Below are 18,159 nucleotides of genomic sequence, written 5' to 3'. Positions count from 1 at the left end.
TCGAAGTCTCAAAATAAGAAACATCTCAAATGCCACCATTGTGACAAGAGGGAGCCTATCAAGAAAGATTGTTGGCATTGGAAGACTGGAGGAAAGAACTTTGAAGCATCAATCACACAAGGTTATATTGCAAGTACCTCGAAGGATGGGAATATTCTGGTGAATGAAGCAATTATTAGCTCTAATGGTGGAAGACAATTACATGATGCGTGAATAGTGGATTTAACTACAATTTTTATTGGAATGAAAGTTTGCAAATTAAAGAAGACTTTATATGGATTAAAGCAATCCCCAAGAACATGGTTTGGAAGATTTACTAAGTCTATGAAGGCTTTTGGCTATATAGCAAGTAACTTTGATCACACTTTATTTTTGAAGAGAGAAAGAGGAAAAATTACAGTTTTGATTATATATGTAAATGACATGATTGTTATAGGAAAAGGGAGATACCAAAGGCTGGTAGGAAAATTAATTTATTTGTGCCATACATGTCATTTTGAGATATTTGAAGTCCACTCATAGAAAACAAATCTTATTCTCAAATCATGGGAACTTAAAGGTAGAAGAGTACATTAATGTAGATTGGGCAAGTTGAAAAGATGATAGAAGATCTACCTCTTGATACTTTACTTGTAGGATTTAAGCCTAACTCAACCCCACAAAATCGGCTTATAAGGTAAGGTTTGCACCTCACTTATATATTGCAATTTGGCCTTATCTCTAATCGATGTGGGACTTCCAACACACCCCTTCACGCCGAGGTATAGACATCTCGAGCGTGATAATAGAAATTGGGTGCTTTACAACATTACTTTTGTAGGAGGGAATTTTGTAACTTGGAGGAGTAAAAAATAATCTATAATAGCAAGATCTAGTGTTGAATCAAACTTCAGAGGCATGACACTAGGTGTATGTGAACTTTTGTGAATTAAAAATATGCTATCAGATTTGGGCTTTAAACCAAATGAAACTATGAGTTACAATATTTCATCAAAGCATGTGGAGATTGATAGACATTTCATCAAAGAGAAGCTTGAAGCTGAAATAATTTTCTTTCCCTTTGTAAGATCAAAATTGTAGTTGGCTGATGTTTTCACCAAAGGAGTGTCGAGCAGAGTCTTTAATAAGTCTCTATTCAAGTTGGGAATGTGTGATATTGATGCACCAACTTGAGTGAGGTGTTAAGATATGCCAAATAATCTATTAACGGATATTAGACAATCAAATATTATGTTAGTTATAATTTAAGTATTTTTATAATTTATGTAAATTTGTGCAACTGTCATTCCTTTAATAGATGAGAAATTATATGATCCTTATATATATGGGACTCTATTCTTGAAAATAATACATCAAAATTATTCTTTAAACTTTTTTTATAGTGTTATCAAGGGAAATCTAATTCAACATCTGACATTTATGGCTAACATAGAACCCATCAAGTTTGAAGAAACTATTTCAAACAAAGTATGGAAGAAGAAATTAGAAGTATTGAAAAGAACCAGACTTTGGAAATGGTTGATTTGCCACAACGCAAGATGCCTATTAGTGTTAAATGGATTTTCAAGACAAAACTCAAACCAGACGCGCGATTAGTAGAAAAGGCTTTATGCAAAAGGAAAACCTAGACAATTTTGACGATTTTGCACCTGTGGTCAGATTAGAGACAATAAGGTTAATAATAGCTTTGGCCAGTTTGAAGTGTTGGAAAATGTGGTAACTTGATGTGAAATATGCGTTTCTTAATGGATGGTTAAGGGTGTGTTCACTTGGAGGTGATTCCCTGTTCACGCATAACAGCGAGTGACGATTACAAGAGAAAGTTGTGTTCGCTTGGAGACAATTGCGCGGAAGGAATTAAAGTGAATTGCGGGATTCACCGCTTTTTGTTCACCCGCTAGGAAGACGCGATTTGGAGGGATCGCAACGCAAAAGTCGGATGTGCCCTCAGCATGGGAATAAACTTAGTCACTGAAAGTACGTAGTGAAAGTACGTAGCATTGTATAACAGTGATGAAATTTATTAAATTAATATATATATAAATCAATTAGTAAATAAAGTTATTTTTTTAAATTTAGTATAATTTACATTTGTAACATTTTCATAATAAAAAATGGACATTGCAAAGCATTTTGGCATCGTCCAGTGAGATGTGTAAGGCATTTTTCCAGAACCACTGTTGCATGTTTTATATAATATTGGCAGTTGCACTGTGCACTCACGCGAGTAAATCAAAGCTGGTATTTGCAGAAGAGATTCCCAGCTTTGCTTCAAACAAGACAAGATTCCCAGCTTTGCTTCAAACAAGACAAGAACAGTGAAGATTCGCGCATGCTTAGTCACAGTACAGATATTGCTTTTGACCGTGTGGAAGAAGGATTAAATAGTGGTAGGTGCGGTTGATGTGTTAATTGCAGAAGGTACAAGAGCCTTGTCTGGTGGTTCTTGTGTTAATTGAAGAAGCGAGAATAGCCTTTGGCTGTGCAAATTGAGGAGTTGGTAGTGTGGTTGCAGTGGTTTTGGAAGAGAGAAAGCTAAGGTGAGCTTTGATAGTAGTTGTTTACAGCTTGTGCCTATGGATTGATTGTTGCAGGTGATGGAGGTAGATGAAGACATCAGCTGGATCGGTGGAGGAGACGAAGAACACATTAGTTGATGAAGAAGATGAGTGTGCGAAGGTGGAGAATGAAGACCAGTTTCAACGTATGCGGAGCGAGCGATGGCGTATCCGGATCAGAGATGTAGTATCCGGTTACACGTGAATGCAGAAATCCAAGCGAAATGGTATCCGGTTACAGTGATGCGTATTCGGATACCAGATGGGTATTTGGTTGGCTTGCATCCGGTTACACATCCGGTTACACACCCGGTCTTCGTTCCCTACATGTCCACCAGCTTGGTTCACTGTTGGCAGTGTTTGGCGTGGAGAATAGTCGGAGAATGTCGACGGTGCAGTAGCCATGCGACGAAGAAGTTGGTAGCAAAGCGAAGCGTGTCGTCGGAAGGATGTTGTCGGTGAAGTTGGACGACGCCACGCTCATCCGATGCATGTTTAAGTAGTAGACGAAGGTGTCGGACATGATGGAGGATGGAGGCAGCATTTCATGGTCCTTCAACCAGCGACAAATTTTTCGGATTGGTGAAGGATGCACCGAGGTTGGAGGGACAGGTGAAGCACTGGACGGAGGAGGAGGATGGGCACACATGACGACGCTGAGAAAAACGCAGATATAGTTTTATTGATTCAAATATGATAGGGCTAACGATTATTTTTTAATGGTTTGTGATGCAGATCTTGTGAGGAAGGTGAAGAACAAGGTTGAACATTCAATTGCAAGCTCTTGTGTGGTGTAAGTTGATGAAGCACCGTGTGTGTTGCGTGTAGTCCAGGGCATTAGCAAATTAACGGGTTTGTTGATAAATGTAGGGAAGAAGTTGATCATGGTTTGTTTTGGTATTTTGAAGGTGGTGGACCGGAGTAGTTGGTTTTGGTGAAGAAGGTTATTTATGAATGGTTTTCGGGCAGCCAAGATAATTCACTTTCGTAGTTGAACATTGAAGATTTGGACTCATTGTTCTATATTCATTTGTTTGGTTCATGAACTGGATGTACTCTGTTTGAAGGTATATTATGATTTTAAAAAAAAATTCCACATTGCTTTTGATGCATGATCTAATATCATCATATTGTCAGGTTTGCTGTTACATAGTTGAAAAACATAGAGGGCAAGACAACAATAAGTGAATCAATCAGTACATTTCTGGTTGGGGTTTGAGTGCTTTGTGTAATTCATACTTGGAAATCCACCTACACAGATCTTCAACAGGTAAGTGTGATTGTTTGTTTATTTTTAATAAATATAATGTTTTTAATGTTTTAGTTAAATATATGTCCTTTAATGTTAGTATTATACGAATGTATTAGTTAAATTTGTTTATATATGAATTTATGATATATTAATTTATGATAACATGAATAAGATATGTTTCATGAATATATGAATGGATGATTTTAATTATAGTATGATTATTTGTTTAAGTAAAAATAGATGGAAGAAGAATTAGATTTGTCGTACTTGGACCGTGAAGATATAGACGACGATGTGGTTGGTGTAAACTTTAATATAGTCGCAATGCTACATCAACAATTACAACTAACAACCTCACTGGCTGCACTAACAATGTTATGCATTGTTTGTCATGCCTTGAATATATTGAATATGTGCTCGAGTGATCCAAGTAGTGTTAGCACTTTTCTTCCCGACAAAGACCGTCGCAGGGAACAGTTAATGTCGTACCTGGTGCATACTAATCGATGTCGTGACATTATTCGGATGGGTGCAGAGGCATTTATTAGTCTTTGTGAGAGACTAAGAACAACTGGGTTAGTTAAAGATGTCATTCGCTCAACAGTGGAGGAACAAGTAGCTCAATTTCTTCATATAATTGGGCATAATGTTAAGAATCGAAGTGTGACATTTTTCTTTCATCGATCTGGGGCGACGGTTAGCAAACACTTTCACAATGTGTTGGATGCTATTTTAAGTCTAGAATCAGAATTTTTAACTCAGCCATCAGGAGACGAGGTTCATCCATATGTCTTAAACAACAATCAGTTTTATCCTTACTTTAAGGTAACCATATGAATCTGTCAGTTTTAAAATAATGAAACGAAATAATGTTCATGTTACGCTGTTGTATGATGACTTGTTAATTGAATGTTTAGGATTGCTTAGGGGCCATAGATGGTACTCATGTTCGTGTGAGGGTGCCAAGAACAGATGCTCCGAGATTTTGTGGAAGAAAAGATTGGCCAACTCAAAATGTGTTTGCCGCATGTGACTTTGATATGAAATTCACATACGTTCTAGCGGGGTGGGAAGGAACGACATCTGATTCTAGAATCTTAAAAAATCCTCTCGATCGAGATGATCCGTTGGTCATCCCCCAAGGTAAGTGTCTTCATTGGGATGTTATGATTGGTTGTTTATTAGTTAGTAAATGCTGATCTTATGCATTATTGTAGGAAAGTACTATCTTGGTGACGCTGGGTTTATGCTTAAAAGTATAGTATTGACACCATACAGAGGCGTCAGATATCACCTTAAAGAATTCACACGCACAGGACCACAAAATGCACGCGAGCTCTTTAATCATAGACATTCATCATTGAGAAATGTTATAGAAAGAACATTTGGTGTGTTGAAGAAAAGGTTTCCTATCATTGCCAGTGGAAGTGAACCACATTATGGATTGGAGACAATGACAGACATCATTCTAGCTTGTTGTATCCTACACAACTTTATCCGTGGAGTTGATAACGATGACCCATTGCTTAATGAGGTTCATAATGAGTTAAATGAAGGGGAAGAGCATAATGTGTCATCTTCTCAAGTTCGAGAAGATGATTATAGGGTCGGTACAACTATTAGGGATGCCATAGCTGATGAAATGTGGCGAGATTATGAAAATTAATAGTATTGTATTTGATATCAATTTATTATGACTGTGTTTTTTGAATATGACATGTACTTGGTTTTATGATTAACTCAACTTCACTTGTATAAATTTTCTTTATCAAATAGGTTAAATATGGACAGGGGTAAGGGACAAATGATCGAGTCATCTGCTGGTACAAGAGAGTTCATTAAATGGACTGAGGACATGGATGCTAGGCTTTTGCATTCTATGATCGAGGAGAGTCGTTTGGGTAATAGGGTTGACGGTAGTTGGACAACCCAAGCGTATAATAACATGGTTCAATACCTTCATAGTTGTGGTTATGTTAATGTTAGTAAAAATAATGTAAAAAATCGTCAAAAGGTATTGAAAGACAGATGACGTGAGGTTCATGACCTCTTTGGTGGATTGAGTGGATTCGCATGGAACGCCGTTATTATGAGATTTGAAGCTGAGGACGAAGTGTGGGCTGATCTCATCCAGGTATTTGTTAAAAATTTAGATTTGGTAGATTCTTGAAACACATAACTTCAACCACTATTTGTGTCATGTGTGTTGTTTCACTCAAGGCCAACTGCAACCAAGTGGAGGGTTAATAGCATCAGACACTACGATTTAATGGTCGATTTATGGGCTGCGGATCGAGCAACTGGGAGTGGTGTTTGGACCGCTCGTCAAGCGCGTCGTCAGCGGGTTGGGCCTCGTGTACAGGTTGATTTGAATCAGAATATGGACTACATTCCTGAAGAGCCTAACTATCACGAATACAGAGACCCAACTCCACCATCACCTCCTCCATCCGTGGATGAGTACAGTCCAGGGCAGACTCAATCTGTGCCATTCGTTCCCTCCGGAGGAACTTCATCCTCACGAGGTTCCAAAAGGAAGGCACCTATGGTCGATGCGATAGATTCACAATTTGATAAGTTGAAAACCAGCCTCGATGGTTTCACAGATGTCCTCGGCTCAACAAATGTTCACTTTGGTGTGATTTCTGATGCTGCTGTGCGTCAAGTATCAGCAATGGAAGACAGAAATCAAATACTCCGTCGCACCTCCACCTACACATACACAGAGAGCGACATATATGAAATGTTGAGTGCTATGAATATTTTCGATGAAACCTTGCTTGATCAATGTTATGATTTCTTATGTTCAAACCCGACTTGTACAAAGAGGTTAATGGGACTTCCACCACACAAGAGGTGGAACAAGTTATGTAAAATGATAGCGGGTGGTCAATGTTAGAATGTTATGACTCTGTGCTTTGTAGTTGTATAAAGATTAAATTATTCCATGTTCGGGTTTTATCGAACAATATTATTCCAATTATATTATGGTTATGATTTAACTTGTGCATATTTATGATTTGTCATTCACATATTGTTACTATTAATATTCTTTAATTTCTTATGACTAAACCCCGCTATGTTTTTTTGTATGGTTTTGTTGAAGAAATTGTTAAATGGCCTCATCATCAACAAAAAGGCCTAGAAAAAATCGTAAGGGAAAAGAATCTGTAACTCAGCCAGAAGATGCAGCCGATGTCAGACCATCCATTGCAGAACAATTAGATCAGCGTCGTTTCTTCAGTCATAGCCATCAGATGGAAAACTACGCTGCTGATTTCTACACAAGGAATATTGTTGTGCCAAAAATTATGAATTTCGAATCATTTGCCGGGTCCAACTTATTCTTTACTCAGCATCTGCTGTTTCAAGGAGTGGTTGAATTTGTGACGTTGCAAGCACCCTTTTATCCGGATTTGATCAAAGTTTTTTACTCAAATCTGAAGATTTCTGGTAATGGATATTTGGTCACTGAGGTGAACAAGACAAGAATCAGATTGAAACCTGCTGATTGGTTGAATGTTGCTAATCTGAACTATTAGGGCCAAAAATTGTGTTATTTAACTATCCCAGACGACTTTCCCTATGATCGGGATATGACATTAGCTACTATGGTTAGGCCAGAAATGCATGGTGAACGTGTTAAAACAGTTGGATCTTTGAATATTCATGATAGACTTCTGCATTATGTTATTGTGCACATGTTGACTCCACGACTTGCAAATTTTGCAAGGGTATTGCAGGAGGATATCTTTATGATATGGGTGCTTAAAAATAATATAGCTATAAATTGGCCTCATCACATCATGCAACATATGCTTAAATGCAAGGCCGGTGACACACCCCTTCCGTACGGTGTCCTTATCACCCAAATCATGCAATATTGTGGAGTGAATGTTGATGCCGATGCCAGCACTCATATTGGGACCAGACATCATTTTTCAATTAATTCTTTGAAGAGGTTGAATATTGTTAATGTCAACGGTGTTTGGCAACACGATGTCGGCGATGACGAAGAAGAAGAGCAACCACACCATCATGCCAACCCTGTGGAACCTCCTCCACATCTTTCAAATCCTAATATGATGACTCAAATGTGGGAGGGGGTACAAGACTTGCAACACAGAATGCAGGGTATGGAACAAATGCAGGTGCGGGTTCAGCATATTGAAGATAACTTGACAAACCTATCTCTCGACATGAACTGACAATTTGCTCACCTCAATGAAAATGTTAACTTAATTCTTCACCGGTTAGATGATTAAGTTGCTTACTATTTCGTCAGTGTATTAGATGACATTTTTCTTGTACTTGACTTATGTGATTGATTGCTTACAAACCTCACTCAAGCAATTTCATCATGATCTATATGGAGTATATTTCTATGTTATTATGTTCGTTATTTTTATATTATGTTATATATTAATATAACTTCGTTTAATTATCGCCTTCATAAAAAATTAATAAATCTCACTTCCATAACAAATAAATTCATACTACTTGGAACTACATTATATTAAAAAAAAATACTACATTTAAAAAAGAAATTCATTTTACTAAATTATAATTTAATTAATTTTTATAAATTATTTTTAATAATTATTTGTAATTTTTTACTCTTAATAAACATTTTTACAAATAAATATAACATAAACAAATATCATTTTATATCACCTTAATACCTAGGGGCATTTTGGTAATCTATAATTTCTACCAATTAAACAAATTTTTTAAAATTGTCAAATCAATCAAATTCTACACTAATTTTCACAAACTTTACCTCTAAATCTACTCTCAATCACCTCCAAATCCACTCAAATAAACACAAAAAAAATTACCCTCAAATCCATTCAATCACTCTCCCCCAAATCATCTCCCCCAATCAACCCCAAATGAACACACCCTAAATGAAGAAATATATGTTGCACAACCTCTTGGATGCTTGTAGAAAGGGAGTGAACATTAAGTCTTAAAGCTAAGAAAGGCTCTATATGTCTTGAAACAAGCTCCTAGAGCTTGAATAAGAGAATGTATGCATTTCTCAGTAGTATTGGTTTTCTGAAATGCTCCGTTGAGCATGGAGTCTATGTAAAAAATTTGAAGGCAGATGAGAATCTTATCATATGTCTCTATGTAGATTACCTGCTCATTATTAGAAGCAATGTTGCAGATATTGAGGACATTAAACAAAATCTGAAGATGAAATTTGAGATGGTTGATTTGGGAATTTTGAAATATTTTTTGGGATTGGAACTTTTGTGTACTGAAAAGGAGATCATTATGCACCAAAGGAAGTATATTTCTGAAGTTCTGAATAAATTCAACATGCAGGAGTGTAATTCAATCGAGACTCCTGCAGAAACAAATCTGAAGCTTGGTTTAAGAGATGGGGAAATAGTTATTGATGGAACTGTGTTCAGACAAATCGTGGGTAGTCTAAGGTTTATTTGTCAAAGTAGACCTGAAATATCCTTGGATTGGTTAGCAGGTTTATGAGTAGTCCAACGAAAAAGCACATGCTAGCTGCAAAGAGGATTCTAAGATACCTGAAAGGAGTTTTGGAGTTTGGAGTTCTGTTTTCAAATCAAAATGATAAAGAAAATGATGAAATAAGGCTGGTGGCTTATTCTGATTCAGATTGGAGTGGTGATATAATGGATAGGAAAAGCTCTATTGGTTAGATTTTCCTACTGGGTGGATCACCTATCTCCTGGAAGCAAACTGTGGTGGCTCTATCAAGTAGTGAAGTTGAATATATTGCAGCATGTTCAACAGCATGTGAAGTCTTGTGGTTATTCTCCTTATTCAAAGAATTGAAGGTTTCATGTAACAATTCGGTGGAACTGCTTGTTGACAATAAATCTACCATAAGATCTGGCAAAAAAACCCACTATTTCATGGCAAGAGTAAGCACGTAGAAACAAAGTTTCATTTTCTAAGGGTTTAAGTTAACAAAGGTGGGATTCAGATGAAGCATTGCAGAAGTAAAGTCCAATTAACTGACATACTAACAAGGCTTTGAAGATTGACAAATTTAAGAAGTTAAGGGATTCATTAAATGTTGTATGGTTTTCCTAAAAGTGATTTTTAATCAAAGAGGAGTGTTAGGAAGTAATTAAAGATCATGTACAGTTAGTTAGTTAACAAAACTATTGTCTTTACTTACTGTACCTTAAATACCTCTGTTTGATTCATTAATGCATATATTCTATACTCACTATTACTGGGTATCATTGCCTCTTTTTCTGTGAGTGTGTGTGACTCTCCCTTTTAGTCCAACAATTAGTAGAATCATGAAAATCCTTACACTCTAAATCAGATTGAAACAAAAAAAAATCATATTAAATTAATTTGGTTTAGTTTTAAATACATTAGACCTTTTCGAACAAAAATTCTCAATAAACATATACAATTTAAAAGAAAAATGAATACATCATGATAGGATTAAAATAAAAACCCATGCTTAAATAAGCATTGGACTTTGTTTGAAATAAGGCGATGAATCATTGCATTTTTTGTATTTTATTAATATTTTATTTATAATTGTTTTAAACTTCTTTGCAATATTGATGTCTTCGACAATTCACGTAATGATCCAAACACAGGTTAACTAATCAAATCTAAATCCAGTTAACTCTAAGCCGTTCTTGAAGCAAAGTAAACATTTCCGTAACACGAGAGTAAGGAGTTGTATGAACAATAATTATGCTTATAAATAAAAGTTACTCATACCAATAATTTTTTAAATATTCAATTTGAAAAAACAAGATCACCCAGTTAACCAAAGCAGCTATACTAAGTGAGTTAAACGTCAGAGTGTCCTCTTCCTGGTAACTAGAACAAAGAAAAAAAAATAACGCAATTGAATAATAAAACGAATAATTTTAAATATTGAGTTACACATATCAACCCTAAAAAAACATAAACCACTGTATAGAAATTTTTCCTAACAAATACTGTTAAAAGAATAATTCTGAAAAAATGCTATAAAATTTTCAGGTAGGAATAATATTGGTTTGTCGTGACTCCACTGGTGACTGAGCAGTGACCCTATCTTTGTTTTATCACTCCTTTTTGTACACTGACACTTCACTTTGTCCTGTTGTCTTTGCCTTTTCAAAATGTCACGTAGCGCCAGGTGTACATGTTTTTAGAAGCATGATAATATTTCAACACTTCACAACTGTCGTCTTCATTCCTACAAATTTCAAATATATATATATATATATATATATATATATATATATATATATATATATATATATTTATATTTATATTCCATTATAATTTAAAAATAGTGTGTATTTTTATATTGCCTGTTTGGAACCTAAAACTTTATTATAATTTTATTTTTAAATAATATTTTAGAAAAAAATATTTAAACAGAATTTGAATTCAATTCCTAAACTATATAAGATTATTAATCATGATAAAATCAAATAACAATTTCATATGTTTTTCATGTTTTTTTGCATGGACGGCAGAGACATACAGATTTGACCAGCAAAGTAGAAAGTCGAAGTGACACCTCTTGTTCATGTGTGTACGTTCCGTAGAGTTTGGACTTGGCCATACAGATATTTTCTTGCCGATTCTAGGGATTTTTTCAGTCACGATCTTCTAAGAAACCTTACCAAAATGGGAGGAAATGTTTTTTCCTTTTAACCCACAGAATGGAATCATAAAAGAAAAGAAGTCAAAAGATAAACGATAAACCAAAATCAATTGCGGGGCACAACCCGTATCTGAGTGACAAAAACATGATATTAAGAGAAAAAGTAGCACAGTGCATTGAAGGCCAAGTCATGCAGAAGCTCCGTCCATGGCATGCTCAAATGTTCGAATATATACAAACATCGTCCTCAATCATCATAACTCATACATGTTTTTCAAATTTCTTTTTCTCTTCTAATTTTCTTTTCTGTTTTGTTGTCTGGCATTTTCGTGTTGTTCTAGATTTTAATTAATGAACACACAAACTAATCGTATCGATCAGGAATCTGGAACACTGCTGAATGTAGTAAGACCGTACAGACAGATTATTTTACACATCATTTTCACAAACTGTTTGTATGTTGTTCCAATTAGTATTGTTGCAATGCATTTCCCAGATATCACGCATCTCTTTTAAACTTTTTCTAACCACATGCAATTCAGAGAATAAAGATTGTGCAGTAAGCTGCATATTCACATTCAAAATTATCAAAGAATACATTACAGTAAAAGTGTATATATACTGTTGAGTTTTGGAATAAACGTATCCAAAAGTGAAAAAAAATGGCTATATGAAAATAACACGTCTTGGATATAACTTCGATTACTGGCTATCTGAAGGTCATGAGTTAAATGTTTGAAGTTCGATGGTTCATATGTCTAACCTAAAAAAATCATTCCTGGTACAAGAGGCAGTTTAAATTTCATTATAAATAAATATGAAAAAAAGACATATATATCTTCATCTCATTACTAGAGAATTGAAAATTACCTTTCCTTGGAGTTATAATTCGTTCATGATGACAAATATATTGCTTAAATATATTATTTACAAACAGAAATTAAGAGATGTTATTATTATTCTTCTTCTTGTTGGCAGTTGAATAAAGTCCACATTATGTGTAATGACGTGTAATTTACACTTGGTTGAAAAGAAATAAGTTACATCATTATGTAAATGTGTGCAAAATTGGCATCTGAGTAAAGTGTGATTTTGACATTATTTATGTACAATTTACATTCCTTTACATGCACTTAAATACGAATATCAAATTAATAACTTACTTTTTCCTATTGCATACTTTTTCTTCACATTAATTTTTTGCATTTCTCTTTTTTTTTTTGTCCGTCCGTCTGTCTAGTATAGAAAGACTTGAGAGAGAAAAATACAAATAGAATTTCCAAAATTACTTGTTAAGGAAATAGAAAAGAGAAAAATAAATAAGGATATATACTATAAAAAATTGAAGTAAAAGTACTCTAATATAGAAAATTTCAATGTCTCAAGAGAGTTGTGAAAAATTGAAAAAACAGTAATAGAGACATCTAACTCCAAGTGACCAGATTAATTACGTGTGATCACATGTAGTAAAAGAACTCAGGATAAACAAATTTTTTTGGATGAACTATCAAACTTGGGATTCTATTTGAGATGGAAAAAAAACACTTATATTTTCATATATATTATTTTTAATTGAAAGAATATACTATAAAATCACGTAAATGTTTATGTTTTCTATTTTTTTGAGGTTCATGTATGCTCTCTATAATTTTTTTATCAGTTAAAAAAATGGATAAATAGAATCATGTGGGGTGCTCTAACGGAAATGTATAATCAGAATACGAAAAATAAAAAGATACAGATAAGAAAATGGATTGAGCCACATATGGGTAGCACCAAGATTCATATATGTTGGTGAAAAAGTCTTTTTACTCTATATTAAACTCTACTTCATTATCATTAATGCTTGACGAGAGTCGTGCTAATATATAAGCAATTCTGTAGTTCATAAACAAAGAAATAAACAATGGAAAGAATTCAGATACACAATTAGATAAGAATGAGAAAATTTTAATGAAATCAACAAAGAATTTATGCTACATTTACTGGAATGATTACATTTATTTAATGAAATCAAAGAAAATAAACAATGGAAAGAACTCAGATACACAATTAGATAAGAATGGGAAATTTTTAATGAAATCAACAACAAAGAATTTATGGTACATTTACTGGAATGATTACATTTATTTAACATGCCAACATTTATTTTATAGACCAGAGAAGCAGTTCTCCTAACCCCCAAGAGAAGAAAAAATCAAATTATTTTTCTTGATATAAAAAATTGTTCCGTATGTTATTATTGTGATTTTTTTATTGAACAAATAATTAGACTCAATTTTATGTATATTTTGACTATTACTTTTGGGTCAGAACTATATATTCTATCTGGATAATATTCAGTAATAAAAGCATACATTAAATGTCTATATAAATTGCAGAAATGAATATTTACTTCCGATTAGACAGTAACATAAAAAATATTACAGAATTGCAGTAAAGTTTAATTTTGTTTTCTTATTTACAAATCACCGACACTTTTTGCATGCTATAATTCACACTACAGGTAGACGGATCAAAATGAATCATAATTTTGTAATAATTTTTCCTGTTGCTTCAATACGAAGTAAAACAAAGAAATTTAATTTCAATGATGTATGTTTATATTTGAAATTTTAGTCACCAATATATCTAGGAATTTATAATAACATAACACAACCATTATGTTTTCTTGTGAATGGATTTAGTGACCTAATACTCATCCTGCCGGAGCAGTTACGTTATCGATCACCTGTCTTCTAACAATGCAAAGAAAAATGATTTGTATTCTTTATGGACACAGTTTTTGGATTATATGTTCAGAGTTTCTTAATAAAGTACAATACATATATAATAGAACTCACCTAATTCATTTTTATTGTAAACAGCAAGGAATGTCGTGTACCAAAGCAAAAACAAATTCAAAATGATCACCAAAAGGAACATTCACATAATTAGGAACTTCATGAGTACTACTTCTGGTGTAGAATCCTGTAAGTGCAAGACATTATTTCAAGAGAAAATTTATTTGAGCAGTACCTTCCTCATAAGAATTCTGGGTACCTTTCTCACAAAGAAGAATCTCCAAGCTTTTACTTCATGTTGGTTCAACCCATCTCTTCTTAATGTCCATAATATAGGAACCGAAAAGCATATACATATATATATATAAATTAGTTGCTCTCTAGTGATTACTACGTGCTCTCATCTGATACATATCTTTATATCTATACATGCTTGATGGATGTATAGCATGATATGTATATGCATATGCTATGGAAGATGACCCAACCTGAGCTCCAAATCCAGGCCATTCTCTTCAGTGTCTTCAAACTTATTCTTAATTTGATGAAGACACAATGGATTAGAGTAGAAGCTCAAATTTGTGGTACTCCAATCCTGCAGAAAGACGTGTCCCAGTTGGTCTTTTTCTGCAGACGAAAGCTGAGCATGGGAAGGTGTAACAGTGAGTGAAGTGGGTGGAAAAGAAAGATGATTAGCATGAGAAGGAGTGGATTGGGTTGGAATTTGAACGAGATCTGCATGGTTGTTGGTTGCATCAACTTTGTTAGAAGTTGAAGGAGGAGGGACAGTGGGTTTGGTGTTGTTGTTGGCCCTTTGTTTTCTGTGTATGTTCATGTGTCCACCTAAGGCTTGTGCTGTGGTGAAGCCTCTCTTGCAAAAGATGCACTCGTAGGATCTGGCAGTTCCGAGGAGATCATGGTGAGAAGTTTCTAGGGTGGAGATGTTGGAGTAGAAATCTTCTGGGTAGTTTAAGTCCATGGTGAAGAGGGAGAAATGGACTTAACTAATTTGATATACAAGTTAATAATTGTATATGTGAGACATGGAGAAGTCCTAAGAGAGGGTATTATTATAGAAAGGAGAGGTGGAGGTGGTTTCAGCAAGAGACAAAATGAAGACATAGACATTACCTACCTATAATTAATACTCATACTATCTCATATCTGTGGAAAAGTCTTTCATCTTTCCTAAGACAACTATTCTAGCCGGCCTTTCAATCTCTCTCTTTTTTTTTTCTTACATATTTTATCTTTGATTACTATTCTTTATTATGATGCTGATTTATTAATTTCTCCATCTGTTTGTGTTTTTCTGCTTCTTAATTATAGGTTTGATATCTTAAATGTTTTTATCTTTTCAAATTAAAATGGCATGATCTTGTACTACTTTGTTACCGGATCTTGTGTTCATGTTTCTTCATCAATGAAGGTCTCATATATGAAATTAACCTTTTGTGGAGGTGTGTAAACTTAAATTGAAATAAAGTACTGTCTTGAATTAAAATGAGGTACTGTTTAAAAAAAAATGCTTGTCAGAAGTTAATAAAGTTCTCTGCCTTTGCTTATGAAAATCAATTCACTCAAGACTATTTATTTCTCTAGCTAAACACACTTAAAATCAATTATATATATATAGACACACACACACTCTTCACTGAAACTTGACACACCAAATCTATTAGCTTTTATTATTCATATTCAGAAACAAGAGATTAAAGAAAACTTATTGTAGCCGGATCCAAGTATTTTTATTTATTTTTTATATATCACTAGTATTTTAGTTTCTTTAATATATAAAAGATAATTTATTTTATAAAATTTAAATTCATATGTATATATATATATATGGCAGTACAATTAAAATTTACAACAAGTAAATATTTGGAAATTAAATTGTTTTTAAATTAATGATAAAATTTTAAAATGTAATTAAAATTTATATATGGTTGACAAAGCTATATATTTTAAAAATGACTAAATTTAATTTAGAGATAAGACTTAAGAGAGATGAGAAAAGATATTTGTAGAATAATTCATATAATAACATTTTTACATTTTTTCCTATACATTAATTTATCACATGTCAAAATATTTAAAAGAAAAACAGCCATATATAAGATATTAATGAATTTTTACATTTATATTTAGCTTTACCAGAAAATAATCTAAAAGGATTCCATGCATGTGAAATAAATTACCTGTCTGTACAGCGAAATCAAATATTGATTTATTTCTTAATGTTTCCTCAAACACCAATTAACCATGAAAAAAGAGAGAATTTCCCTAACCCTAACCCTACATGTATATGACAGAGGTTGTCTCTGTTCATAGTGTGACACTTGACTTACTTTCATCTCAATGAACCTGTGATGACACACATTCCAATATATTATTTAGAAACAGAAAATGGGTATGAAATGTTGGATGGAAGAATTATACTAAGCAAGCATTGAATATATAGTATAGAATATAGTATTGGGAAGGAAAGATGGTGGAAGCTTCGTGGTGGAGGAAGGTGTAGAAGAGAACATTAGATGGTGATGGTGGTATGCTATTTGTAGCTTGTACTTGTCCTTCAGTTCAAACTCGGCACCAAAAATTGGAAGTGACAGTTCGTCATATCACTCTCAATATACACTGCCCTACCATCTTTTTGCCTACACCTCAAATTCATTCATTGGGATTTTCTTCTCTCATTTCAATTACAAGACACTAATCTGTCAATCACACCTAGATAATGCTCCTTTAATTAAGAGATACACGTTTGCTTGGCCTTTTTGCTGTCTAGATAAAATCCACCAATATGTTTTGTTTATTAATTTTCTTTTCATACACACCAAATTAAAAAAAATTATAATTAAGATTATTACAATAACTTTTTTTAATAACAGACTAAATTTTATCGAAAAAATAAATATGATGATAAAACATAATGAAAATAAATTTGTTGATAAAATTCGTAAATAATGTAAAATTATTATTATCAGGCAAATATTTTTGTCTACAAAAATATTACATTTTTCGTTTTGAATTTTGATAATTTTGTGATTAGTCGATAAATTCATCTATCAAATAGAATTTTGATTACTGATTAAATAGTTATTGATAAATGTTTTCATAAATTGAATATCAAATCTCTTTCCTAATCAAATAAAAATATGTTTTATAAATTAAACATGTTTATAAACATAAATATCACGATTTATTAATCAAATCTCTCTCTTAATCTATCAAATATACTTATAAATTAATTAAAAATGTACTAGAAAAAGAAAAGAAAAAGAAAGAGAGAAGAAGAAAAAGAATGAGAAAGAAAAAAATTGTGATATTTATTAATGAAAAAATATATCGATAATTACTAATAAATTTTTTGTTGATGATTATTGATAGAAAATTATCGACAGATTTTTAATCATCGATAATTATTGATGAATTTTTTATCTGTTGGTAAAATGTATCAACTAAAACTTTTTTGACAAATTTTTTCATTGTTGGTAGGTTGTCAATAGTTTTGATTTACCAACAAATATTAGTTGTTATCGACAAATTTTAATCATTGATAATATTAAATTTTCTTAAAGCTTATGATGAGATAGGAAGTATCTTAGAGAAAACTTTTCAGATATGAAACTAATCAAACCATTAAGGGATAATGAAATTGTTTGAATAAAATAAAAGGTTTTTCAAATAAAACAAAAATCAAATATCGAAGATAATAAAAAAGATATATTTTTTATATTACTAAATAAATGAAGTATTTATGTTATTCAACATTTAAAATTGAGAATCAAACATTTTCATATGAATAAGCTAAATAAAAAAAATTAAAAAACTAAATAATTTAATGTAAATAAAAAAAAATTAAAAAACTAAATAATCTAATTTAAGATCTAAAAACTATTTGATTCACTAAAATTTTGATTACATCATTTAAACATAACCACATAAAGA

At 32.8% G+C, this 18,159-nt stretch overlaps 1 protein-coding gene across 1 annotated transcript; it reads right to left on the bottom strand.

Annotated features, from left to right (window-relative positions):
• Window positions 1–14,255: 14,255 nt before the first annotated feature.
• On the bottom strand, window positions 14,256–15,263 carry LOC108347970 (transcriptional regulator SUPERMAN). The gene has a single exon (XM_017587440.2). The coding sequence runs from the start codon at window positions 15,185–15,187 to the stop codon at window positions 14,678–14,680; it is 510 nt and encodes a 169-aa protein (XP_017442929.1). The 5' UTR covers window positions 15,188–15,263; the 3' UTR covers window positions 14,256–14,677.
• Window positions 15,264–18,159: the final 2,896 nt, after the last annotated feature.

The sequence above is a fragment of the Vigna angularis genome, chromosome 2 (assembly GCF_016808095.1).
Source record: "Vigna angularis cultivar LongXiaoDou No.4 chromosome 2, ASM1680809v1, whole genome shotgun sequence".
Classification (NCBI taxonomy): domain Eukaryota; kingdom Viridiplantae; phylum Streptophyta; class Magnoliopsida; order Fabales; family Fabaceae; genus Vigna; species Vigna angularis.
Note: the sequence above shows the minus strand (reverse complement) of the source record. Positions and strands in the feature narration are given on the sequence as shown.

Excerpts from the sequence above, each read along its gene's own strand:
- LOC108347970 (XM_017587440.2), bottom strand. The coding sequence starts at position 15,187 with ATGGACTTAAACTACCCAGAAGATTTCTACTCCAACATCTCCACCCTA.